At 47.0% G+C, this 26405-nt stretch overlaps 1 protein-coding gene across 1 annotated transcript in view; it reads right to left on the bottom strand.

Annotated features, from left to right (window-relative positions):
• LOC146188391 (uncharacterized) overlaps positions 1–26405 on the bottom strand; it is a 63343-nt gene that overhangs the window by 1373 nt on the left and 35565 nt on the right. The window contains exons 2-4 of the mRNA XM_084603758.1: positions 7588–7735; positions 4899–5044; positions 3711–3846 (exon numbers count right to left, since the gene is read on the bottom strand). Of these exons, the coding sequence (XP_084459884.1) occupies positions 3711–3846; positions 4899–5044; positions 7588–7735 (430 nt within the window). The remainder of the gene's footprint in view (positions 1–3710; positions 3847–4898; positions 5045–7587; positions 7736–26405) is intronic.

Here is a 26405-nt window from a genome sequence, read left to right on the forward strand (position 1 = left end):
GAACGTGTCGCAAAATCATGTCCACAGCAGTTGTGAGTAATTGAGAAGTGGTAGAGGTTAATGAGTTATGTTAATCGATAGAGGGTGATGTAATGTTGTTGCCGAAAAAATAATGAGGAAAATAAGGTAATTAGGTAATTATTCAGAATAACTGTTTCAAAGGAAAGGGAAGGCGCAGTGTCTGCCACACATGTTCTGTGGAGGTCAGAACCGCACGTAAGGGAAGGGAGGAAGGTGGGAGTGAAAGTGGAAAAAGAGAAAGGGGTGCCACAGTGGATATGATGTCAAGGATGTGACATCACGCAACCAGAAGTAGAGTTGAAAAAAGGGCATAGGAAGGGATTGGCGCGCAATTTTAAAGTACCAAAGACTAAAATGGGTAAACAAGAAGTGAATTAATGTGAGGTAGACGATGTGACGTCACCCAACCGAAAGTAGAGCCGAAAAAGGGCATAGGAAAGGATTGGAGCACAATTTGAAAGTACCAAAGACTAAAATGGGCAAACAAAACGTGAATTAAGCATAGAAGCAACCAGAAGCAACCAATAGCAGCATCCGTGCTTTTGCATTACCGCAATGCAGATTCTGCAGTGCTCTGTAATTTTTAATTATTCTTGTGCTGCCTCTACATACGTGCAAGGTGTCGGCAAATTCCTCGGGAACGTATGCAGCGACACTGTGCCAGAAAGTTCGAGCGTGCTATGAGGAAAATTAGCTGGGGTTTAGTTTTAGTTAACGAAGGGTCTAAAGATATGGCCGACGTACCCATTTGATTCTCGTAAAGATACGGCGGATGTCAATATACAGGCTCGTGGCTTTATGCACGTTGAACGCGCATACATCCACTTCCCACTTGCTTATCCTCTTGAATGAATCTTATCCTCTATCAGCTAGCCGTGACTCTCGAGATGCTACGAAGCGTTCGCCCATTCTAACATAGATCGCGGTCTTTTCTTCACTCAGGATTGTGTACGGCAAGCATCGCTTGTCACGCACATACCTGCAGGCGATGCGACGTATGTATGTACTGCACCAGCTCCACCATCTGGCATCGAGATACGCAAATTCACTAGCAATTTTCACTTCGCACTAAACTATCATCTCGATCTGCCCGTAATTCAAGCGAGCTATTTCTAGCATTTATGCTGTCCGCATCGACCTCCGAAGATCGAGGGCCAGCACAACACAGACGCTTCGCCGTGAAGAACATTCGGCCGTCCAAAGTATGTATATGTGAAAGGCCATATCCTCGTTTCTGACACGTAAACAGATGAAATAGGACGTTTCTGGTTAAGTCCTTTCTTTAGATTCTACCTCAGAGCCGCAGCAAAAGACATGCTGAATCTACTAGAAGCCTACGCTGCTACAGTGGCGAGCTGCACATCGACTCTTAGAGGTTTAGACCCGCTGCACCGCAATACTTGAGTGCACAACTGGAAAGCCGGAAGTGCGAATGATCCGCTTCCCCACGAACCGCAGTGTTCTTTGGTGCTAGCCTTGGTACAACAGGCAGCCTACCTGTTGGATGCTTGACCTAAAAAAGTGCATTACTACTACTACTACTTTAGGGGACGACCAGACAAGTGCTCAGCCTGCATCTTTTTCTGGTCATTGAATTTTCCGAACATGTAGTTCAAGCACCCACATGCTCGAGGTTAGCGTAACCCTACTAAACGGCCTCAGCTTTGAAACGAGTGGGAGATATGCATGCGTCGCCGGATTTCGATACGCGGTAGAAAATGTGCACTGCACATTTCGTTTCAGAAGCTGCCTCTTGGAATTTTGCAGCGGGTGAAATGCAAGTGATCGTTGCTATAACCACGCATCCATGTTCCCATGGCTGGCCTATCCTGAGGCGCATAAATGCTCCATTGTGGACGTATCAATGATCGAAGAGAGGTCGGATTTTTGTAATATTCACAACTCAGTGTTTCAGATGTTGTCAGTAGCTTTAAGTCCGAACAGTTCACCTTTCAAGTCCGCTGCCAGCGCTGGACCGGCGGAGCGATTTTTCGCGCTACACCGCTGTCTTGCTAAAAAGCCTAGCTTGGCGGCGTTTCATTCAGCTACTTTTTGTGGGCCCCGTAATGGAAAGCAACGCCTTCAGAAACACGGTAAATGTTCAAAAATGCCTTATCTTCAACACTCTCACTCCAGGCTGCCTTCAAAAAACAAGGCAGGCTGATAAAAAAGTTCAGTACTTCAGTCAAAACCAAACACCCGCACGTCTTTAGAGATCTGTATGTAGAATTGCCTTCACAGTTCTTAAAAATATGCTAGAATTTGGGAAAGGTTACTTCCGATCGCTGGGACGTTAGACCCGCATTACAGCGTTGTCACGTGAATAAGGGCCACACCAGACCGAAGGCTTACAGCATTGTGTTGATTTTTATGGTGCATAAGCAACTAATGCTGCCATGTACCATGAACATGGTTTAATGTATTTATTTTGTGTGCAATGATTAAAATGTTCTTTAGGATGTAGCTTGTTTAGGAACATTGCTTCATTTTAGGAAACCAAAAATGCAGGAGGAGGAGGAAAAAACTTTATATCATAAAGAATTTGAGGCACATAGGCCTCCTGGGTCTCCGCACGACCCCACTCGGATTTGAACTAGTGCAGTCTCTCCTAAGATTATGCTGGAATGGAGAGGGATCTGTTACAAAATTGTACAAAATGTTTTCCTCTTATTTTCCCGAGTCTGGCGCACATGTAAGTAAGATATGGTTTATTGTTAGTTTATCTCCACACTCCTTGCATATTGGTTTGTCCTCTTTCATAAGTATGGAGCTGTGTGTCAGGTGTGGGTGTGTCTTTTGTGAAGATGACCTAAAATGTCCTCCATGATATGCTTTTGATGATTGCACGATTTTCATTCCTCGATGACAGGTTTGACAAAGTGTACTTTGTTGTTTATTTCAATATTTCAAAATTCCTGCCATGTCACTCTCAATTTTCTTTGTGCAAGCTTCTTGGTATCTTCATGCAGCATATTCACCCTGTCCCACTTTCATGAAATGTATTGCTTCTGACAACAGGAGCTGCTTGGAAGTCATAGAAATAAATGAGACCCACAATCATAAGCTATCTAAAGTGTGAATATATGTCCATTGCTTAGTGGAATTGTGTCAGCACGCTGTTAGAACAGGTGTTGTGGTAACGATAACTATTGTATAAGGTGGTCCTTTAATGGGCATTGAAGTTCCATCTAACTGCAAGTATTGACAGAGCTCTTGATCATGTTATGTGATGATGCCGCCCTTGCATGCATATAGCTATACATTTCAGAATCTGCAGTGCACCGCTTGACCATTTGCCACCAGTGTTTGAGAGAAAATGTCTTTTTCATGCATGTTACCAGCATGATTAACAGATGCACCTTGTGCACAAGCCACAAGTGCCAGAAACCAAATGTCATGAGGCCACACGAATGACAGGAGCTGTCAACTCGAGCTTACAAAGTTATATTTTGAAATATGTTCTGGGACATTTCAGCTCCGAGTAAGAAAGGTTACTCCTAGGCCTTGGAGGCATGTTTATTGTTTAGTTAATGTGAGGCTTACAGAGGTCTATGCCAGGTTGTCTATCACATAACAGAGCAGCATCGAAAAGCAACGTTCATGTGCTGTGATTGCGCAATCTCGCGGTGCGCTGCAGTTGCTCAGCACACAACTGTCTTCGGGGTGTACTGTGCTTATAGGGTACGTACCGGCAGATCCTCATCTTTTGGGGCTCACCAGGGCGCGGCGAGTCACGGTACTCCCGGATTAGCGTGTCTTGCAGCAGGCTGGCGAAGCAGTCTCTGTACTTGCGTCTGTCCCAACACCGGTACGCCGCAATCATGTCTGCATCAAGTCAGAGCGAGAGAGAGATCGAACATATTTTCCTTGTGAAATTAATATCTATCCTGCAGTCTAGGACAGATTGGTCAGGTGAGAGAGGTGATGCATGTCCAGTCTATAAGAGGTGAGTATACATAGGCGTGGTCATTGAAGACATGTCGATCGAGGTGTTTTACAAAAAAACGATGCTGTTTGCCTCCGGCGGCTTTTCTGATTTTTATACACAGCTGCGAAAGACGTTTTTATTTCTTGGATAATTGGATTTAAGAATGGCACATTTGTTTGCCATCCACCTCAATCTAGTTTGCACAAGAAAGGCACCCATCAGCCTACCTTGCACAACAGTACCGTGCACTCAACTTCTTTTTATTTAATTGCCTGTTCAGGACATAATGGACTAATTGGAAAAATGTATCCATCTTGATATTTATCTGTCGTTCACTGAACATTTAACGTGTACATATGTTAATACTGGCTTGTATTCCCCTTCGTTGCATGTTCAGCTCAGTGATCACATATTTTTATTCTGCTGTAATTATTTTTGGGCTTACTTTGAGCATCTTCTCTGGATGTCTTTATAGCCCAGTAATGCACCCCAGCAAAGTTCATGACAACGCTTAACCAGCGCCGTTTTAATTGTCTAAGTAAAGAGCGCCTGTCTGTAATATATTTAAGCTCTGACGACACAGAGTGACAATCCACCTAAATTCAAGCTGTCATGAAGGCCATCGCGGTACACAATGCAACGGCCTTATATCAAGATATCTCATGCAGTTTCTGACTTTTATTGTCTCCCCCAGGGAACAAAACACTGGCAATAAGAAATGGGTAATTCCTCCGTAGAGACATATTACGGAAAGATGGATCCGGATAAGTGTAGATTATTCTAGATAGCTAGTACCTAGCAGTGAAAGAGTAAAGAATGCAGTTAATCACTATTACTGACAGCGATAGAGATAGAGATGAAAGGGCGACATATGTCTCCTGTTCAATAATGGATGAGGAGAGCTCGCTGTTTGCGATCTTTTTGGTAGGCGAAGAGTTAGTGCACCTACCTTTGAGCGCGTTGTCATCGTTGACCGTCCTCTGGAAGACCTCGTAGACTCCTTCGATGCGGTCCAGTTGCTCGCGCTCAGCGTGCGTGCAGCGACCCAGCTCGCCCGGGCGCACCTTGCACGAGGACGACGAGGCCGGGTACTTCCTGCAGTTGCGCACAAGTGGGAGGAAAAGCGTTAATAAATGCTCCAATTCGGAATCTATATATTGGATTAGACAGTAGCGTTTAGGACTACAAGCGGGTCTTCAGACCAGCAATTTTATTTTGGCAGTTACAAGTTTTGCCGCTCAATGACTGCACGGACCTCTGACACACACGTGGAGCTTGCGTCTCTCAGCCTCGGGTAAGACTTATGCTTGGGATTGTTGCTGGGTTTTCGTGCTACACAGTCGAAAACGCGTCTTATGAGACTTTCGTGAGCAATATATTCTGGTGCCGCAAGTGGAGCCTCCGGCTCATTTGGCGTCAGTGTCACCCACGTACCCTATTATAAACAGAGAAGCTGTAGATCAAGGCACCGACGCATAGATGAAGTGCACCAGACGAAACAGAACGTCTTTTAACAATGGGGGTTTGAGCTGGTCGCGGGATTGTACAGTGTAGGGCCGGCTAGTGGACAGGACTACCGTTTGTGTTTACGAGTTATCATGGTAACCAAAGGAACGGTTATAGTTACATTACGGGCTGAGAATGCGACGTCATGAAAGTGCGCTTTGCCAGCTTTTCCTATTTCATCACTGCCGCCCACTGCACATACTGAGCGTGTGCATGCATGCGCCAGATACTCCATCTTCAGCGGCTTACTTCCCTGACTCTTATCTCAGTTTGCGCGGAATTTATGCTACGGCAGACACCGTACCACGAGCGATTTTATTGTGTGTGCCGAACGCACAGTTCATTCCGGCTCCATTAGCCAACCTGTCTGCATACAACCGATGGCAGCTGCCAAAACTGCTGCTGAAGCCGCCACTAAGCTCAGCCATGCCACGTGGCCAGCGCATTCGCAAGTGCCCTGCGCGCACCTGCAAACTTGGTAAGGCTGTCATGCCGTCACATGCCCTGTCGATTAATGAACATTCTGTCATTGCATGTGACCCTGTGATGTCATCACTGCCTTTAATGATTGGCGAATTTTAACACGATAGCGTTAAAGGCCCCGTGCAACCAAAATCCGGCGTCGTTGCATGGTGAATTGTGAGCGAAAAATCACGAACATGGTGCTGGCAGGTGGTAGCTGGCATGGCAGCGCTCTGATTGGACATAGGGCTGCCAGATGTTAAGTTTGGCAGGAGCTGCCAATTCGAGCCTCTCCTTTCAGCCTGCCATGATCCGCGCATTCACGTTACCCTTGGGCTACGTTGATACGGCTTGGCTAAAGCGGGGTTTTATATGCGAGGTGGTAGCCTGCTATCATGTCATGCCATTAAAGGTGGATCTCAAGTGTCCCCCGCAATTTTTATGGCTGACCATGCCGATTTTTTTCCCCAATGAGGCTTCCAATGCTATCGTATTAAGTGGCGAGGCCAACTTTTTCGATTTGTGAACTTATTCTTTTCGTAGCCCTCGGGTACTCTGTCCCGTAACTAAGTAATCAGAAGATGCCATACAAAGCACAGATGATGATGTTTTGTTTTTCAATATGTAGACCAAAACTATGAGCGAATCGCAGTCATGAACTCCTGGCACATCAAGATTTTATCTGGTTTCCCCGCGGCAGAACGCCTCCTCACTGTCATCGTAGGAGAGATCAGAGCTTGCTTTAATTGCGATGGGGCGTTCCTGATCAGAGGCTAAAGTGAATAACTTTTCTCACCTGTCTATCTGTGATTACTCTCACTCATCCTTTCAGGATTTTGTGAAAAATAATAAAAAAATGTAAATTGATTTCTTTTTTTTTTTCAGCATTTAGGAGCGCAACAATTGCTCGGTAATTTTCTGATAAGACCCCCACCTTTCAAAATCCATTGCCGTTCACCTCTCCTGCATGAATAATACAATTCATGCATGAATTTTTGCACGTTCATGTGAAATACGTTTGAGATTGTTATATCTGCATGAAACATTTTAATCTCAAGTAGGTATGAATACTATAAAGCTTAAATTTTATGTTCATGACTGGTGTTTGTCTAACAAAAATACCTTTATTGCACGTAATACGGCTTTATGAGCATGCGGACATAACCTTAGTGCACATTCTTCTCAATCAGTTAATTGTGCTTCATGAATGGCTTACAAGGGCGATAACTGTAATTGCCCGATAGCTATACTGGGGGACCCAAAATAAAACAAAAATCCGTAATCAGCAACATGAAAAAGTATATACGTACGTGTGCCAAATTTGGTTAAATTGCATGAATAACGACCATAGTTATGATTGCCGCGCCCACCAAAAGGGGCGTGCACCTAAGGAGCGGACGGTACTCCAGAAATGAAAGAGAAAAGACGACGCTATATGAAACGAACTTAACTATGAAAGGGTACCATGCACGAACCTCAAAGAAATGCAGATAGTAAGCGCAGAAGCACGGCTTCATTCTTTATATTTGAAGCCTTATAATTGAAAGCGGGGACTCTCAAACTCTCCTTTTAAGCATTAAATAGCTTGCACCACCAGCCAAGTTTTACTGTATAGCCAGTTTGGGCTGTTCGAATGTGGCGCTGTTCTGCGTGCCTGGCTCTCTACTCACCCGGCGAAAGTGCGGAGTGCGGCATCGAGCTCCGGGCCGTACTTAGCGGCCAGCCGGTCCATGTCTGCCTCGATGTTGCTCAGCAAGCCACTGTAGCACCGCAGCACGGGCACCGGGTCGCACTCCTGCAGCTGCTGCTGGCACAGGGCTGCGTGCACAAGGGACACGTGTCACTCTGCTGTCCACCACAAGTGAAAGCCTCGACATAAGGAAACCCTGCATCTGGGTTTTATCGATTTCTCTAAAAAGTGTCAATTCGGCCGCACATATTTTACAAGCAGTAACCGCTGAATAACATATGTGTCATGGTTTTGATATTTATGTTCGCAATCACTCGACTGGAAACGGACAAAGTATTGTAGCCTTAACACTGCAGCAAACCTTGTATGGCTACTGAAAATAATTTGCAAAACAGCCCCGTTGGGATGACGCAGTGGTTACGGCGCTCGACTACTGTGCCCAGGTTGGGGGATCGAATCTTGGCCTCGGCGGCCACTTTTCCTTGGAGGCGAAAAGCAAGGCTCTCGTGTGCTTCGCGATGTCAGTGCACGTTAAAGAACACCAGGTGGTAGAAATTTCCGGAGTCCTCCACTATGGCATCTCTCATAGCCTTAGTCGCTAGCTCTGGGACGTTAAACCCCACAAACAAAAATTTGGCAAAACATTTGCGATAGCCTTTCCTCCATCAGTAAGTCATTCAGTCTCACTCTGTCCAACTCAGTCAGCCAAAAATGATTCAATAAAAGAATAAACTTGTCTGTTTATTCGTGTGTGTACTTCTCCAACTGCACGTGGTTTGGCGGCCCTCAAATGCATTTAAGGTGAGAGCTGCCACTTGTGTTCCGAGGCTGAAGCTGGCTGCGTTGTTGCGAAGTGAGGATGAAATTGCCAGGGCTGGTGGTGTCCTTAACCTTTCGTGCAGTGTCCTAATTATTGTTTGAATGTAGGTCATTCGTCGGACTTTATGCAACAGGACACCGTTGTTCAACAGAGGTGCGATCAGTCATCAAACAACTTCACAAAAAGGAACGAAAACGCCATTGGCGTGGTTTCACACTGGGTGACACAGTTATGGTCGAGCATAACTTGCAGTATTGCATGGTGCAGTCCAGGGCAATGACTGCTGAAGGCTTAGCTTCTGTAACCACCCAGAAAATGTCGCTTCCGAACTGCATTCCCTGCAGATTGCTTAGGTTAGCTTTCAGAGCAACCACGCTAGTGCGAATAAAAAGATACAGCGAGATGATGACAAAGCTACGTATCGGCCTCAGTGTGGCAAGAAGCCTCCTATAAGCCGCCTGCGAGATGCTTTGCAAGGCTCGTGAAATGTGAAGCTCTTTTTCTAGCTGTAACTCCGTGTGTCAGGAGCTTGCGTTTGCAAATGTAGCCCAATTGTGAAAAACATTCAAATGTGCCGGCAGAACACTGGGTGCAATGTCGTGCCCAAAAGCATCCTTCCGGTCGCCGAGTGGTATAATGGCGGCATTGCCGTGCCTATCATCCGGCCGCCATTTTTTCGCAGTCTTCATGTGGCTGAAGTTCATAGCCTGTGGATTTGCATTGCACTACACAAGATGAAAATGACGAAAAGGTGGTGGGCAGATTATAGGCACCCAGAGAAATAATGCCTGATCCCTCCCTTGCGACGTGGAATGAAGTAACTGCCAGTGACGACCCGGGCATCCAATCCCGACATGGGTCTGTGTCGCCTGGGAGTCTCATGTATACCTCCCCTCTCCTTTTTTTTTTTTCAATAATAAAGTTGTACTTCCTTCCTTTCTTCGCCATCTTCATATCCCTTTCCCGCCTCCCCTAGCTGGCAGGGTAGCCTGAAATAACTAAGCAATCTCCCAGTCTATGTGGCTATGGATGCAACACAGGCAGGACATATTCCATATAGTGTGAATTTATTGAGGGCACTTCATTGATCTTAAGGTGTGCATGGACATGCATTTTATGTAGGTGAATCTGCTGCATGTGCGCGAAGTTAGGGCAAGTAGGTATGATATATTTCGGCCGAAGGGAGGAGAGTTGCGCTACTTTCTAGATAGAGGGGTTTTAGTCGTTCGAAGTCGCGTTTGGCTGCGGCCGGGGAGGCGAGGTGCGGAAACGGTGGCAGATGGCAGGCTCTTGTTCGGTGCGGGTAGTGAAGCGCATTCGAATCGTGTTGGGTTTTGCGATGACGGGGCTGAAGCGGAGTTGGTGGCGCATGCTTTCGTGCGCTTGTCGTGGCCAAACTGAACATAGTTTTGCTAAAAAGATAAGAATGCTATACCAGCCGAGAATAATTAAGTTTGACTAACACGCGCGTATAACATCCAGTCAAGGGGTACTGCCTCGTTCAAAAGTTCTCTCTGCTTCTCTAATGTCGCAAGGTATGCTCTCGCGTCAATGTATGCGTGTTCAGGATTTCCTCTTAGTTTTGGACTGAAAGAGCGACGGGAAATAAAGAGCCCAGCAATCAGCAACACAAAGCTATCCCCTTCCCCCCTTTCGCCGCGCACACGGCGAAAGGAAACGTTGGACATGCTCCTTTGTATGTGCGGGAGCATTTTGTAACTCTCATAACGTAAAAATACGTTTCTGATTGCATGCTTAAATAATACAGCCTAAGGCCGCCATCGATTTCGGCCTCCTCGACAATCTCTAGACGAAGCCCAAGACAAATCCGAGGATCATTAAGATTGCATATTATAGTGAAGGCTTTTCAAAGAAAAAAAAAAATATAAAGCTTTCACTGGCCACCGTCAACGGCGTGGATGCAAGAGCGCAGCCGAAACTGTCAACAGCAGACGACATGAGACCTCGTTGTGACATCAGCGGTTAATGGTTGCCAGACCAGAAAGCTCTTTTCGATATTAATAAAAATTCATGTTTAAACTATCTACTGAACCAAATGGGTTAAAATTTCAAGGATTTATAATTTAACATGTGTGGAGTTAAACGCAATAAACAGTTTATGCTCAAACATTAGCTGTCATGACAGAAAACTATAGGCTATTGCGTAATCTGCCGAAGGTATGCTCCCGATAGAAGACACTTTTGGGAGATGGCTCTCGCTCAGTTAGGACTGCCTTTTACAGTTCTTTACCACCACAGTCAAGAGAAGAGTTCGAATGGAGGAGAAACGTAGGGGCGTCTGTGTACTGTGCGATGTCAGTGCACGTTAAAGGTCCCCAGGTGGTCGAAATTACTCCGTAGCCATTCCACTATGGCACCTCTCTCACTTTTATTCTCACCTTCGTTTTAAGGCGCTGTTCAGGTGTCCGCTAAGTGCGACAGATGCTGCGACTTATAGACCAGTGTAATTTTTAATTTTCCTATTTGCGTCCTCCTCTCCTTTGGTGCAACCATCAAAGCATGTGCTCTAACTCCAGTGTGCAATCATAGTTATAACATTGCGCTTCGTATATTTTTTTAGTGCATCATTGCTTTCATTATACTCTAAGATTTGTTTACCTAAATATATTTCCTTCATTATTATCCCCACCACTTCAAAATTTAATCTGACATATTTTTCACCTGCGTTGATTCTAAATTCATAATTTGTGTAAGGTATAGCCTAAATCACTGGGAATAAATCATTGTGCCTGCACTAAATCCTGGCTAATCCTTCACCGTGGGTATGTTCCATGTCATCAGAGGCAGGAAGTAGAAGACGAGGTAGAAGAAGAAGAATCGGCGTTCCTCGAAGCGGTCACCTTGCTGACTCGGAGGTCAGAGCCTTGTAAGCCCTTTGTCGAAGGCTGCAAGTGCTTCGCGTCTCGCCCAGCCACCGAACATTAGACCGGCGCCCCGAACGAGCTCGGTGGTGATAGTCCCCTAAGCTGGACACTCCTTTACTGGGCGCGGTCACTTCATGGAGGTGAGGGCAACTCCCGCCCCAAGCCGACCACTTCACCACCTCGTCAAGGATAAGAAGCGGCTCGAGCATTGTTGCCGAGGATTTATAGCAGTGAAGCCGGGAACGCAGGAGGTGCCCATGATCCAGCAACCTCCATGGATGTACCTCAAGGCTGGCCTGTGGCCCAGTAGGCCCTTCACCGCTATTCACCAGGAAGAAGCAGTCATGGGACGGGACCATCCGAGACATTCGGTGAACCAGAAGGTGTTCTCAGCGTGGCGCTGGTCCCTTCTCGCGCTAATTGGGTTGCTTCTCTGCCCTCGCCAAACGCTGCCGCTTGATTGGCCTATACCACCGGCTTCGACGCGACCATTTCAGTCAGCCATACAGCAGTGAGGGCCCCGCAGCTGACGTTAATGTTCATCGAAGTCCAAGCTGTCAATAGGCTGACAGGGGCGTCCATTCTGGCAGTAGTTAAAACTATGGAGCTAGCATTCAGGAGCATGCTTGCTTGGGTCGGTTGGTGTATCTTGTTGAGGGAACAAGAAGCATTGACTGAACGCAACCAAAACGACGACGTGCTGTTCCTGGGTCAACACAATGGCTCAAGTGTACAGAGAAAGTACGTCCTTAATGACGTAAAGGTTTGCAGCGGTGGACGTCACGTACTGCTTGATGGATGTTCCTGGTGACTGTTTGGAGGTTGCTGAGAATTTTCGAGCGGATGTAGACCTACCTTTCTGCAAGTTTATTTATGTTTGTGAGAATATAGTTTTATTTGGTTAAAATGTAAGTCCAATATGGCAGGGCTGTTTTTCACTTGTCTTGTTCTTGCCTGTAGCATTACGGTGCTTATCATTGCACTCGCCACTGAAGACTTCGCTTTGTTGGCTTATGAAAAGGTCGCCAGGCGGCTTGAAAAACAATTTCGGAACTTCGTGTTTTTAGGCGACCACTTGATATTTCTAGCTAACGTCACAGCGCGTGAATTACAATAATCTCGAGAAATTGGTTCCCAGGCACCGGCCTATAACATAACTATAGGCTTAGATTCCGGATTACGTTGCTTGATAGTTTTTTCCCCATAGTTCATTTCAGCTTCGTGCTGGCGGTATCGAGATCACGATTTTGTCAGTGAGCCTAAGTGACAAGTATTCACTTAGCGTAGTCGGTCACGATTGGTGGCAAGACGTCAGTCATGTGATTATGTCGATTTTGTTGAAAACGGAAAGCAGTGTTATCCCTTTATGCGTAGTACTTTGACTTTCTTGCAGTCGTCGGTAAGCCTATAGAAAATGGTTCCGGTGCCTACGACTGCGAAAGCCTGAGAGCGTTGCTGGTACACACGGTGCATCACTTTGCTCTCATTATCATTATAAACTAAATGCACCGTCAGTATCATTGCTAATGCCATCATTGCCATTATCACTGATTGCAGCGTCATTGTCATCGCTACTTTCATCCTCACTGTAGACAAGGAGAATTATGATGTGCGTTTCACGATCCTTGGCAGGTGAAAGAAAACAAAGCCAGCAAAACAGGCTTTTAAGGGAGTGCGATATAAATATGTTAGCTGTGCAAGAAACGAAAGTTGACGGTGAAGAAGAGACCGAGAGTATGATGCGATGTTTCACGTCTAAGTTTTTTTTTGCTGTTGTTAGTCGCGCTGTGTGCGCATCGGCTGGCTGTGTTCTTTTTGTCAAGATGCTGCTCTGGCTAGAGGTGCAAGCGCATTATTCGTGCAGGACGGGACGATGTGCTTACCTCGATTTTTCGCTGAATGACATTAAGTGGCGAATTGTTTGCGTGTACCGCCTAACGTGGTTTATGACCATGCCGTGTTCTTTAAAAATAGTGAAGAGCGCCTTCGGACGGAGAGACGCTTATATAGTTATGGGGGACTATGACTGGGTGTCCTAACGCACGTGACAAAACAAGCACCCGCGCTTTCCGGGACAGAAGTTTTACAAGCCTTAAAATTAAATGCAATTGAAAGATCTGCTATTATAAGTCACAAAGACAAACAAAATGAAGTGCTGTTAAGGACACTGCTTCATAAAATGATAAAATAGGAAAGCCGAGCACCGGGTGAATGGACAGTGGACATAAAACTAAACAAAGCTAGAACTTCCCCTAGAAGCTAGAACTAGAAAATTCCCCGCGACAAAGCAGCATGCTTCATAACAACCGAAGTGGTAGAAAATGCTGAAACCAACTCTCATCAAGCCTCTGTGTGGGATGGAAAAGCCTAAGCAAGGTTTCTGTACTCTGTACCTTGCATTTTCTTACAGCTTGCTAGTTCCCGTCCACATGTCTATTGAAACTCGTTTATTTCTGTATCCTGTGCCATGTATTTTGTGACTGTTTGCTATTTCTCACTCGGGTGAGTGCTTTTAGCTCATTCACCACATGCTATGGGCCGAAAAAGTTTTGCTAGAAAATGCAGTATCAGATGTTGTTATTCACTGTACAAGAAAGGTTTCCCATGTACATTTAATAAACGTTGCCCTTTCATGGGATATATAATTAGAAGTAGTTACTTTTGCTTTTGGATATTTTCTTTTTTTTCATGTGCCTGACTGTTTACCTTGGTGCCTGTAGCAGAGTTTTGCAGTAAACTTTGAGGCCTAGCTTTCATTTGATGGCTTCATCAGGAAGAACCAGAAGACAAGCTCACTTTTGCCTGGCTGTTCTTAGGCGAACACTTTACCTTGAACAGAATGCATACAGAGCGTAAGTTATACATGCCACATTGGTATGCGTACGTGTTAGCAGCCGATGTGTTTACTGGATACATCCGAATGTACACGGGCTAGTTGTTCTGTTTGACCAAGCCCTGAGCACAAATTAGACAATTGCGAAATAGTCACAGGCCATGTTTGTTCTGCGTTCCACAACGTGTCCGATATTTAAAAGAGTGACGCCATTTGTTGACGACAGTGAGGCTGAGCTTGCTAAAATATTAAAAGCCTAGCTCTTTATCGATACAACCATTCCATTCTATGTTCGCGTTGTGCACTCACAAAGACAGGAGTTTCTTGGTGACCACGACGAGACTATTCGAGGCTATGAGTAGCTATTCAAGCGACATTTGTAATTCCGGTGCTGATTTCGGGAATTAATAGAGTGTGCTTATGTATTAACAATCGGGACAAACATATCTTATGTTCTGTTTAATAAAACGCTTTTCTCAAGGGGCACCGCCACCGCTTAAGATAGAAAACTATTTTCTCACAAACACACAAAAAATAAAAACCGGGCGTTTCAGTCCCTGACTCGCGCTCTGACACTAGAAGAAGAAGCGTTTCACGAACCATTGCCCACATGTGGGAAAGTGCCGCGTTTAAAAAGGTCAAGAAGAAGAAAAAGAAAACCACGTAGACGGCAGGGAGCCCATTCCCACGAAGGTCCGGCTGTTAAGCGCTTCAGCTCTTTTTAATGCTTCTTGCCTAGCTAGCGCAGCTGCCAATGGCGCCCAGATGAGGACGTGACGACAGTCCCCAAGAGACGACTCTACTTGGCGCGGTCACACCTGTCACACCTCGGATGTGAGACCCCCTTACGCCGCAAGTCGACAAAGCCGTCACCACCTCATGGAGAACACAGAAGCGGCTCGAGCATTGTTACCGGTGGTCAACGGTATTTTTGAAAGTGGAAACGCACGCAATGCCAAGGCTCAAATCATTCTAGCGGAAGCGGTACAAGGTTCGCCTGTTCGAAACCTGATGCTCCACCACTCGCTAACAGAAAGAAGAAAGGCCGCGATGGCAGCATGCGTGGCTACCGCTTGTTTATTCCTTAATTGGCCCTCAGCAAACTAGATCCTTCATGGCAGGCCCTTCATGGATCACTGCCTTGTCGTGGCGGAGGGGCTTGCGAAACTCGATGAAGTCGTGAGCTCTGCTGTGTAGGGCCACCCAAGATAGACAGGTCACGGCAGAGAGTTCTGACAAAATGTGATTCACTGGAGAAGGCAATGGCAACCCACTCCAGTATTTCCTGCCAAGAAAACCCTATGGCCAGTCACAATACCATTATCGATATGGCGCCGGAAGATGAGCCCCCCAGGTTGGAAGGCGTCCCACATGTTACTGGGGATGAACAAAGGGCGATTCCTAGTAGCTCCAGGACGAATGAAGCGGCTGGGCTAAAGCCAAAAGGACGCTCAGTTGTGGATGTGTCGGGAAGCGACCGGAAAGTCCGATGTTGCAAGGAGATATATCACATAGCAACATGGAATGTAAGATCTATGACGCAAGGTAAACTGGATATCGTCAAGCGAGAAATGGACAGATTGAACATTGATATCTTGGGTATCAGCGAACTCAAGTGGACCGGAATGGGAGAATTTAACTCCGGCGACCATTATGTCTTTTATTGTGGGCACGAATCCAAGAGAAGGAATGGGGTCGCTCTCATAGTAAACAGAAGAATGGGCAAAGCAGTGCTAGGGTACAACCCCAAAAACGACCGAATGATTTCACTTCGGATCCAAGGTCACCCTTTCAACATAACAGTTATCCAAGTCTATGCACCGACCACTGCTGCCGAAGAGGCTGACGTTGAGAGATTTTATGCGGACCTACAATGCCTTTTAGACCGCACCCCATCATCAGACGTCGTTTTTCTCATAGGAGACTGGAATGCTAAGGTCGGGAGTGAAGAAATATCCGGAATTACAGGCAAGTTCGGTCTTGGTGAGCCAAATGAAGCTGGGCAGAGGCTAGTAGAGTTCTGTCAAGAAAACAACCTGACCATAGCGAATACTCATTTTCAACAGCACAAGAGGCGCCTGTACACATGGATTTCACCGGACGGTCTGTACAGGAATCAGATCGATTATATTATTTGCCGGCAGAGATGGAGAAGCGCTATACAAGCAGTAAAAACAAGGCCTGGGGCCGATTGTGGAATTGTGGTGCTGGCGAAGACTCTTAAGAGTTCCTTGGACTGCCAGAAGATCAAATCAGTCGATATTGTCGACCATAAACCCTGACTGCTCATTGGAAGGTCAAATTCTAAAGTTAAAGCTCAGCTACTTTGGTCATCTGATGAGAAGAGAGGAGTCGCTGGAGAAAGATTTGATGTTGGGAAAGGTTGAGGGTCGCCGGAGAAGGGGTAGGCAGCGAACGCGATGGTTAGATGGCATTCTCGAGGCATTGCATATGAAGATATGTGATGTTAAGAAGATAGTGAGAGACCGGAAAGCGTGGCGTGACATGGTCCATAGGGTCACGAAGAGTCGGACACGACTGAACGCCTGAACTGAACTGAACTGAAACTAGAGGTGGCCTCCGCGGTGCCTTAAGATGACTTCGAGCCAAGATAATTCCACCCGCATCAGTTACCGGGAGTTACTAGAGAGATTTAGCTTACCGTGATCCGCGATCCGCTACCGTGATCCGCCACCGCGCGTTCCACTGCACATGCCCAGATCCCCTTGACGCCGACAGATACCGCCACATACTTGATGTGGGCACATAGACCTGCCGGGGCCAATTAGCTTGTGCGTCCTGCCCACGCCCGGTAGAGGATCACGGTGGCGAATCGCGGGTCACGGTAAGCTAAATCTCTCTACTATACAGGCCTACCGTCTTCGTGGCTACACTTTTGATCGGTCAGCCGCTGCTGACTGTTCTCCGGCTGACATCGACGTTCAGCATGCTCAAGGGGGCGGTCAGCTTACAGGAGGCGCCGCTCTGGGAACTGGGTTTCATCCCAGAGGAATATGCTTGCTGAGATCGCTTGAAGGAAGAAACAGCGGACAAAGGGGGATAAACGCCAAGCGACAAGCGCTAAATTTGGAGAGGCACGTGTACTTAAGTATTCGTTGAAGTACTTTGAATACAGACTGCTGGTTGGTCCATGCCAAATGTGAAGCTACAACCTAATTGAAAACACTACAGTGAAGGGAACATGGACACGACGCGGACTAACATCTTTATTAAAGGACGCATAATAATTATAATTATAATGTAATGATATATTGTATAGAAATTATATAGGGGGACGAAAAACTCGCTAAAGTTATTGGCTACTTCAACCCCGCACATGCTAACATTTCGTTGTTGTTGTGGCTGCAGGAAGAAGGAAAAGAAAATGCACGGGCCTGCTACTGGCTCTGAAGCTGAGCCACCTCCGTTGTCTCGTGCAGATAGAAGAGAGAAAGTAGAGCAATAATGAAAAAGAACAGGGTGAGAAAGACGCAACAGCCGTCGTCCACCACCTAAGCGGTGGCGAGTGCTATGGCGGCCTAATTCATGATGTCCAAGTCACTATAACAAGAAGCAAACGAGACAAACCAGTTAACTGAAAACCGAGCGGCAGACAACACTACCTACAGTTCCAGAGTAGTCCCATTCGTCATTGTAATACCTTGTACCTTGAACATTGTAAAACGCTTCAATCAGATTTGTTGCAAAGGAAAGGATTTTAAGTCATATTGTGGGCAACTCCATGCGGTCCTAATACGTCAGAACCTCCGCTGTCAGTCATTGACTATTCAATCTAGAAAGCTTCCAAACATAATCGTGGCGAATTCGCACACAACCAAAAGCGGGCACTAGCAGGCACCCACGTTAACTTATTCATTAAGCATCTTTTCTCAACATCAGTGCGGTTTTCAAGAAACACCACAACATTCTCCTGCAAACCAAAATGATGCAGGAAGTGCTCCCAACTCCGCCGCGTGTTGTGGATAGGCGACCACGGAACATTCGTGATATGATTACGTCATCTACTGTCGGTAACCGCATGTTCACTCGGTCCACGCCATTCAACAAACCAAGTTGAAAACTCTGTCACGTGATGACAACCACTATTTGTGCTAAAATCACAGCGCAAACCTTCACATATAAAAAAAGGCAATTTTTCATGCGAGAGCGCTAATGTTATCTTTCTCCTGGAATGTGGCACATGCAATGCTCAGTACGTTGGACAAAAGCTACACCACTCAAAATTTAAATCAACAACCACACGCCACATGCACGAACACAGTGGAACCTTCCTGTTTCAAAACATATTACCACCCTGGAACATCACTCGACAATTTCACATCTACCGTACTCCAGCCGAGATTGAAAATGCATTGTGACCGCGAAAGTTGCGAGTCGCACTTGATCCATAATTTCAACACTGTATATATTTCTTTTATTTTTACCTACCCTTTTCTTTCTCCCTATCACTCACCTCTTTGATTTCCTCTACCTTCTCCTCGCTATCCCTTTATTTCTGCCGCCCCAGTTCAGGTGCTTCAGATATAAGATAGCGGATACCGGGGCTGGCAAACATCTTTTCTTTCCTTTTTTACATACAATAAATAACCACTACAACAACAACAACAACAGCAAGCGGTATACGAATCGGTAGGAAAGTTGTCCTGCCTTTATACTTAAGCCTTATGAGGGAAGTCTAAGATCCCTACTAGAATAGACAAAAAAATTGGAGGACGCTTAAGCTTCGCCTTCAAGAGTGGAACGCGGTAGCGTTATTGCACCTCATTCGCACCGCCCACTCATTCGCTCGGTATGCTCGTGAGTCACACAGCGTTCGGCGCGGTAACGAAACGTGCGCCTGAACAAGCGGAACGAACCAAAGAACTCGGTGTCTCGGATGGAGAAAGCCGGGCAGCGACGCGCCATGAAGGCGGACGCGATCATGGGGCTGACGCCTTGATGGGATCGTCCTCTATCTCGCTTGGGAGCACCACGCAGAAGCATGATTCCTCGGAAGCAGCTCGGCACACATCGCAGGGGACGCTTTCCCAGCAGAAGCGCTACGGCGCAGAATCATGATTCCTCGGAAGCAACTCGGCACACATAGCAGGGGACGCTTTCCCAGCAGAAGCGCTACGGCGCAGCGATCCCGTCAGAGGCGTCCGGCATCAGACGCTGCACCTAGCAATCGCGCTGTGAGCGGAAGGAGGAGCCGCGTCGCCTAAACACCACTGTTCGAGTGACGCGCGCTGGATGTTGGAAGGGGAGAGAGCGAGAAAACTTGTTAAACTCAAGGGTATTGGGACATCCTCGCACCGGTACCCGCGCGGCCCAAAGGGGAGAAGCGGGTGAGCGAAGATAGTGATCTAAAGAAAGGAAAGACGCTTGATTCTACAACCCGTGAGGGTGCACGGCGAAACGTCAGGGGCGAGTGGCGCGCCACGTGTCGGGGCAGCGCCGCACATTGCGAGGAGGGGTTCTTCTGTGTTTGCCGCAAGATGGCTCTGCATGTGCGCAGAGCGCAGAAGAAATGTAGCGGAAACGTACTTCGCTACTCGTGTAACTGCGACTTCTGTAAGTAACATGCTCATAATTACCGATATACACCGCAGTATAACGTTCTACGGCACGTTTCTAAGGCAACACCGCATTCACTAGAAGCGCTTTTGTACCGCTTTCAAGCATCGAACTCGTGGCTGAGTGTCGAGCTGAAGAAGCGCGACCCTCGCGCAAGCAACGTCACAACATTCCAGCACGCACCTCGCCTTATGAAGATTTGTTATAATGGACCGGCCCTTTATACCACACGTCTGGCGGGAACCAACGATATGTTTTATCATTGTCTGTAGCCTGGCTGCCAGAACTTTCATCAGTATTTTGTAATCCACATTTGTTAAAGAAATAGGTCTGTATGACGTCACAAATTTTAGTTTCTCTGTTTGGTTTGACTTAGGAATTAACACTGTATGTGAGGATGCGAACGAAGGAGGGAGTGCACCAAGTTCATAGGCATCGTTAAATACTGCGGCTAACAATGGGGACAGATCTAGCTTGAATGCTTTATAAAAGGCTGCGCTCAAACCATCCGTCCCAGGCGACTTTCCTGGGTTCAGAGTATCAATGGCGCTTTCAACCTCGTCCTCGGAAATCGGCTGCTCTAACTTTTCTCTTGTGGTGGCATCCAGTCGTGGCAAGGAGGAAAGAAACACCTGCTTAAACGTCTCCAACTTGATGTCCCGAAAAGCAAACAGCTCCTGATAATAGTCGAAGAACGCACGTGCAATGTCGTTCTTATCTGTCACGAGGCTTCCATTCCATTCTACTTCAGTTATGTCATTTCGATGAGCCTGTGCTTTTTCAAGACCCAGAGCGCGCTTAGTGGGCGTCTCGCCGGCGACCCATCTTTCGGCCCTGGCGCGAACGAGCGCGCCTCGATATCGGTCCTCGTCTAATAATTCTATTTTCTTCTTTATCTTTCTGATGTCCTCTTTGTAAACCCCCGGCTCCTTACACTCCTGCGCTATTAACTTCTTTAATGTTGATCTTAGGCCTGCTTCTTCTCGCTTTTCGTTATGGCGAATACAGCTGGCTCTTTCTATCGCTTTCATTTTAATTTCTTGCTTGCACAGTTCCCATTGCTCCCCAATGCTGCTGTTAGGTCGTTTATTTATTTCATTTAGCTTCTGTACAATAATTTCGATTAAGTTATCGTCTTCTAAAAGTTTGGAATTCAGCTTCCAAAGGTCCCACACAAAATGTTTGATTGGGCTTCTAGCTCCTATAGTGCATTTTACCAGACAATGATCGGAGAAGGACATTGGGATAACAGAATAATTTTTACACTTCGGTATCACATCCAACGATAAATAAATTCGGTCAAGTCGAGTATGACTAGAACTCTGAAAGTGGGTGTATTGCACGCTGCGTGCTCCCTCCAAGCACTCAGCAAGATCCTCTAATGAAAACTCTGCAATAATCTGCAACAAACAATCGGTGCTTGCATTTTTAAAGGGGTGGTTAGAGGTTTTGTCTCGGGCGCTTAAAACACAGTTGAAGTCACCCATAATTATCAGCTGCGTTGTTGAATCTAAGTATCGTTCGATGTTTTCAAAGAAAATGAGTCTGTCTTCAGCTGCATTTGGTGCATAAACGCAGAGAATGCGCCATTCACTGTTATGCAAAACCAGGTCATAAACAATCAACCTTCCGCACGTAGACGAAATCACGGCCTGCACTATAAGTCCTGGCAACTGTTTGACAAGAAGAAGGCACCCAGCCGACGTGCCCACTGCGTGACTAACAGCCACTTCGTACCGCGACGTGAAACGCGGCGCCATGCTCCCTGTCTCCTCCTCTCCCTCCACTTTAGTTTCTTGTACTGCTAGCACGTCTATGTTTTGCTCTGTTAAAAGGCGAAATACTTGGCTTTGCTTCCTTCTACCAGCTAACCCTCGTACGTTGAGCGTTGCAACGGTCAGACTCTGATCCATCGCTATAATCATGCATTAGAAGGAGGCCGGGAGCATGACGCTTACCTTTCACGACTAGCATGGCGCTAGACGTTTCCAGAACGCCCACCTCCATCATCTTCTACGGGCTCGACTTGCTGCGAGGGTGGCTTTTCCTCGGCCCTCCTGTCCGCCGCGATGTTGGGCCACTGCTTGAAAGGAGGTCTCCTGTTCAGGGTCGCTTTCATAGGCGGCTCATCGTCGTTCTTAAGGGTCTGCTGTTCGCTCCCGTCTCCTGCCTTTGTATGGGGGCGTTTAGGTGCGCTGCCGGCGCTCGTTGACCGACAGCCGTTTCCCGTAGCAATGGTCACCTTCGTCGCAGGCTCCAAAGAACCTGCGTCTTGAAGGGGTGCGTTCGCGTTCGCAGACGCCGCTGGCACCCAGGTTGCCGACTCTTGTTGTTTTCCTGTGTCATCACCCGCCTCTTTGCCGGTGATGTTCGGTGCTTCCAGATTGACGAATGCCGCAGAGGTTCCAACGTCTTCGCTTCCCTTTGCTGCTTCCTCGGCCTCGACAACATCCATTACATCTTCAGGCGTCTCCTCTCTGAGAGCGAGCACTGTTGCTGCAGCGTAGGTGCGGACACAATCAACTTCCGTGTGTCCAAAGCGTCGGCAGCGAGAACAACGCGGTACTTTGCACTCGCGTCGTACATGGCCACAACCATGGCAACGTAGGCACTGCATAGGCCTTCTGGGAACGACGACGAGGGCCAGCTCACCTGCTACCCTTATTTGATGGGGCAGGTCGTCCGCCTTCATCCCGGCCTTCAACTTGAGAAGTACTGACCTCGTTGTCGAGCCTTTCTCGCTGACGCCCTGGACGCGCCACCGTTCTCGAGTGACCTCCGTCACCTTCCCGAATGCGGCGAAAGCCGTGCGAATGTCCTCATCTGCGACCCCGTGTATCATCCAATGTAGTCTGAGTCGGACTTGCTGGTCTTGAGGGTCGATAATAACACACCGTCGTCCCTTCACTTTCAGCTCTTTCAAAGTCACAATACGCTTCGTGGCTTCAGCAGTCTTGAAGGTGACAGCCCACACGTGATCAACTTGATACGCCCCCAAGGCTACAACCTCGGCGAGCGCGTCGGTCTCGGCGAGTGCATGCCGAAAATCTTCTACGCGGTAGGGCCTAGCTCGAACGTCACCATGCAGAAAAACCGTGTTTAAAGCAACACGTCCTGTGGGCAGCTGTGGCAAAACAATCTGATATTCACTATCTTCACTTACATCGGACCTGTTACCGCGGCGTTTGACTGTGTTCCACATGATGCATTGTTTGCAATATTGGATTATATCAATGTCGGTTCTATTATCAGAGAGGGCGTAGCCCTGGCGTACCGAAACTGCACAACGCGATTGATTGTTAGTAAAGTATTAGGGGAACCCATAAATGTGCGGCGTTCGGTACGTCAGGGTTGTCCCCTCAGCCCTCTTCTATTCTGCATTTATATCGAAACTTTATGCCTGTCTATTATGCAAAATCCATCTGTTCAGGGCTTTCAACTGTACAAGTCTGAGGTCAAAGTTTTGGCGTACGCTGATGATGTGGCAGTGTTTTGTGCGAACAAAGAAAGTATTTGCGCCGCAGTTGAAGTTGTGAAAGATTTTAGTGCGACCACAGGAAGTCCAGTAAACTGGGGAAAGTGTCTTGGCTTCTGGCACGGGGCGTGGACATCAACGCCTGACTTTTTTGCTAACGTTACATGGGTTACAACACCCGTGAAGTATTTGGGTGTACCTCTAGAATTCTATGAAGACAGCAAGCCATTTTGGCGCGCCCAAGTTCAGGAAATACGGGAGAAGGCTGACAAGTGGAAAGGAGTGCCGCTGTCTATCTTTGCACGAGCTACAGTGTGTAATCTATTTTTTGTTGCCAAGGTGTGGTACGTCATGCAAGCACTTCATTGTTCTAGGTTGAGTGTTCAAAAGCTACACCGAATCTTCGCCGTGTTTGTATGGGCATCAAGCTGGGAAAGATGTAGTCGGGATAACCTGTTCAGGCCAATTAAAGACGGAGGTCTCGGGCTTGCTGACTTATTTGTGCGCCAGCTTGTAAACAGATTTATTTTCTTTCGCGACGTCACCGACCCCTTTTTGCGCACTGTGTGCCAAGTGAGGCTCGCGCGGGCGTTGCCCAATTTCGTTGTTGCTACGGAAAGCATGCCAGGGCGTCTTTCTAGTTTTTTCAAAGAGGTTGTCAGCAGTGTTCGAATTCTGTCAGCTCGCTTCTCGACAGAATACTTAAGTTCAGTGAAAAAGAAGAATCTGTATAAAGCTGTTTGTGACGACTTCTTCCCTGTTCCTTTGTACAGAGCCTTGTATAGCGGCCGTCTAGGTCAAGACGTACTGAAGCGTGTCAAAAGAATGCCAGTTTCTCCTGGGGTAAAGACGTTTTTCTTTAAGTTACATACAGGAACGTTATCGGTACAAACGTTTTTTGAAAGCAAGGGCTTTTATCTGCCATGGGGTTCACTTTGCTTAATATGTAAACAGCCAGAGACAATAGACCATGTATTTCTGCACTGTTGGGAGGGCGTCTATTTTTGGGATGTGCTGCAACGAACGTTTAAAAAAGAATTACCATTAGACTTATACGGGATTAGATTTCTGCTAACTGAAAATAATGATGGGATTCCACTTGATACGGTTATGCTAATAGGCCTGCACAGTCTATGGCGGTCCAGAATGGCGGGTTTTCACTGTGACCCTGACGCCCGCCCTGCAAGGCTCTACTTCCGCGAGAGTATACACGCATTGGTTGAAATGTATAAATTGAAGACCACGGTGCCAGACTGGATTTCAAGAGTCGAACCACTATGCGAGCTGAAGGAATTTTAACTTGACAAAGGCAACTCGTATGAGCCTGCCGGCTTCTGTACTAAGTGCCATGCTTGTGGTAACCGCTCTGCTGTGAGCATTCTGTTTGTAGCGCGTTTTTGTTGGTTTTGTTGTGTGGTGGTGATGACCGGCAATAAAGAAAAAAAAAAACTCGTGGCTGAGTGGTAGCGTCTCCGTCACACACTCCGGAGACCCTGGTTCGATTCCCACCCAGCCCATCTTGGGAGTTGCTTTTTATTTATGAAGTGCATGCATGAAGTGCATGCCGGGATTTATCGCTCACGGCCAACGCCGCCGACGACACCGGCTTTTCTGCGACACGAGCTCCTTAACGCTACCGCGTTAAAATGTTCTACAGCGCAGGCCAGTGTCTGACTCCAGGGCCAGAACCTGGATTCTGCTCATAATGTAGCGAACGCCTAACCTCTTTTCCTTCCCCACTGCCGCCTTTAGTTTTGGGATAAATGGTTGGTTACTCATTCATTCACTCACTACCGATGAAACCATGTGCACTTTGCATTCAGTACACATAGTGGGCCCATATTAGGAAGTACGTATTTTATGTGAATAAGGACAGTGAGGTAGAATGTTATTCGCTATTTAAGTGGACTGTGCAGTAACCACTTAAAACTCTGGAGTAAAAAAATGCAAATCGGTTTAAAGGAAAGAAAAGGCGCAGTATCTGTCCCACGTGGCGGACATCTGACCCGGGTCGTTGTTGTGGCTGTAGGAAGAAAGAAAAGAAAATGCAACGGCCTGCTACTGGCTCTGTAGCTGAGCCATCTCCGCTGCCTCGTGCGGACAGAAGAGAAAATAGAGAAGAAAGAAAAAGAAGAACGAGAGAAACAGCCGTCGTCCACCACCTAAGCGTTGGCGGGTGCAATGGCGGCCTACAACAGAAAAATTCGGTGGCAGGCTAGCCCCCGCCGCAAGCGGCGTTGACCTACCAGTCCCAGCCTCGTAGGGCCAGGAACAGCTACCCTTCGAAAGGGTAAGGTGGGAGTGAAAGAAGATAGAAAGAAATGGCATAACGAAGGGCTTCAGAACAATAATTTTGACCACTTGAGGATCTTAATGTGCATTGACACCGTACAGCACACGGACGCTTCTCTGTTTTGCCTCCACTGCGGCCTGCGGTCTGGTTAAGCCCGGGAACTCCACCACTGCGCCAAAGACTGAGCCAGTGCGGCGGCCCTAAATGATGCGTTTCAAGACTAAAAAGCAGTAGAAATATATTTTTCATATTAAGACATTTTGTGCGGAAACTACGTGATAAAAACAGTAGCCGCAGTATTAAGTGGGAATTTATTAAAGTAAGAACAAAGGGAAGTAAAAGTATAGAGGCTAGAACAGTAAAAGTATTTTCGCCGCCCTGGCATTGGTATCAAGCAGCTGAAATGGTGGGGCGGAAAGATAGCAAGGAGAAAGGGAGATGGAATCAAAGAGTTGAGCGATACGAAGAAAGGACAGAGTAGAATAAAGTAAAATATAAAATAAAAAATATATTAGATTTTGTATTTTAAAAATAAATAAATAGAAGATGTTCCTGTAAACAAATAAAAGCTGAACACGTCGGCGCGTGACGTGTGCTGGCATTAGGAGCAGCGTTTCATCACGAAGACGACCACTCTTCCGACACAAAGATCGCTGCCACGAATACAGTTCGACAGCATCTCGCGTCTGCAAGTGCTTCGCGTGTGTCGCACAGTTCCGCACCTGGCCAGCATAGATTCAAGCAGCGCCCGCATGAACACGATGACGACAGTCCCCAAGGCTGAAGACACCTCTACTGGGCGCGGTCATCCCACGGAGGTCAAGACCCTTTGTGCCACAAGGCGACCACGCCGTCACCAACTCCTCAAGAATAAGAAAGAAGCGGCTCGAGCATTGCTACCGAGAGAATACAGCA

Source organism: Amblyomma maculatum, chromosome 5, assembly GCF_055883805.1.
Source record: "Amblyomma maculatum isolate TAMU_Amacu chromosome 5, ASM5588380v1, whole genome shotgun sequence".
NCBI classification, from domain to species: Eukaryota; Metazoa; Arthropoda; class Arachnida; order Ixodida; family Ixodidae; genus Amblyomma; species Amblyomma maculatum.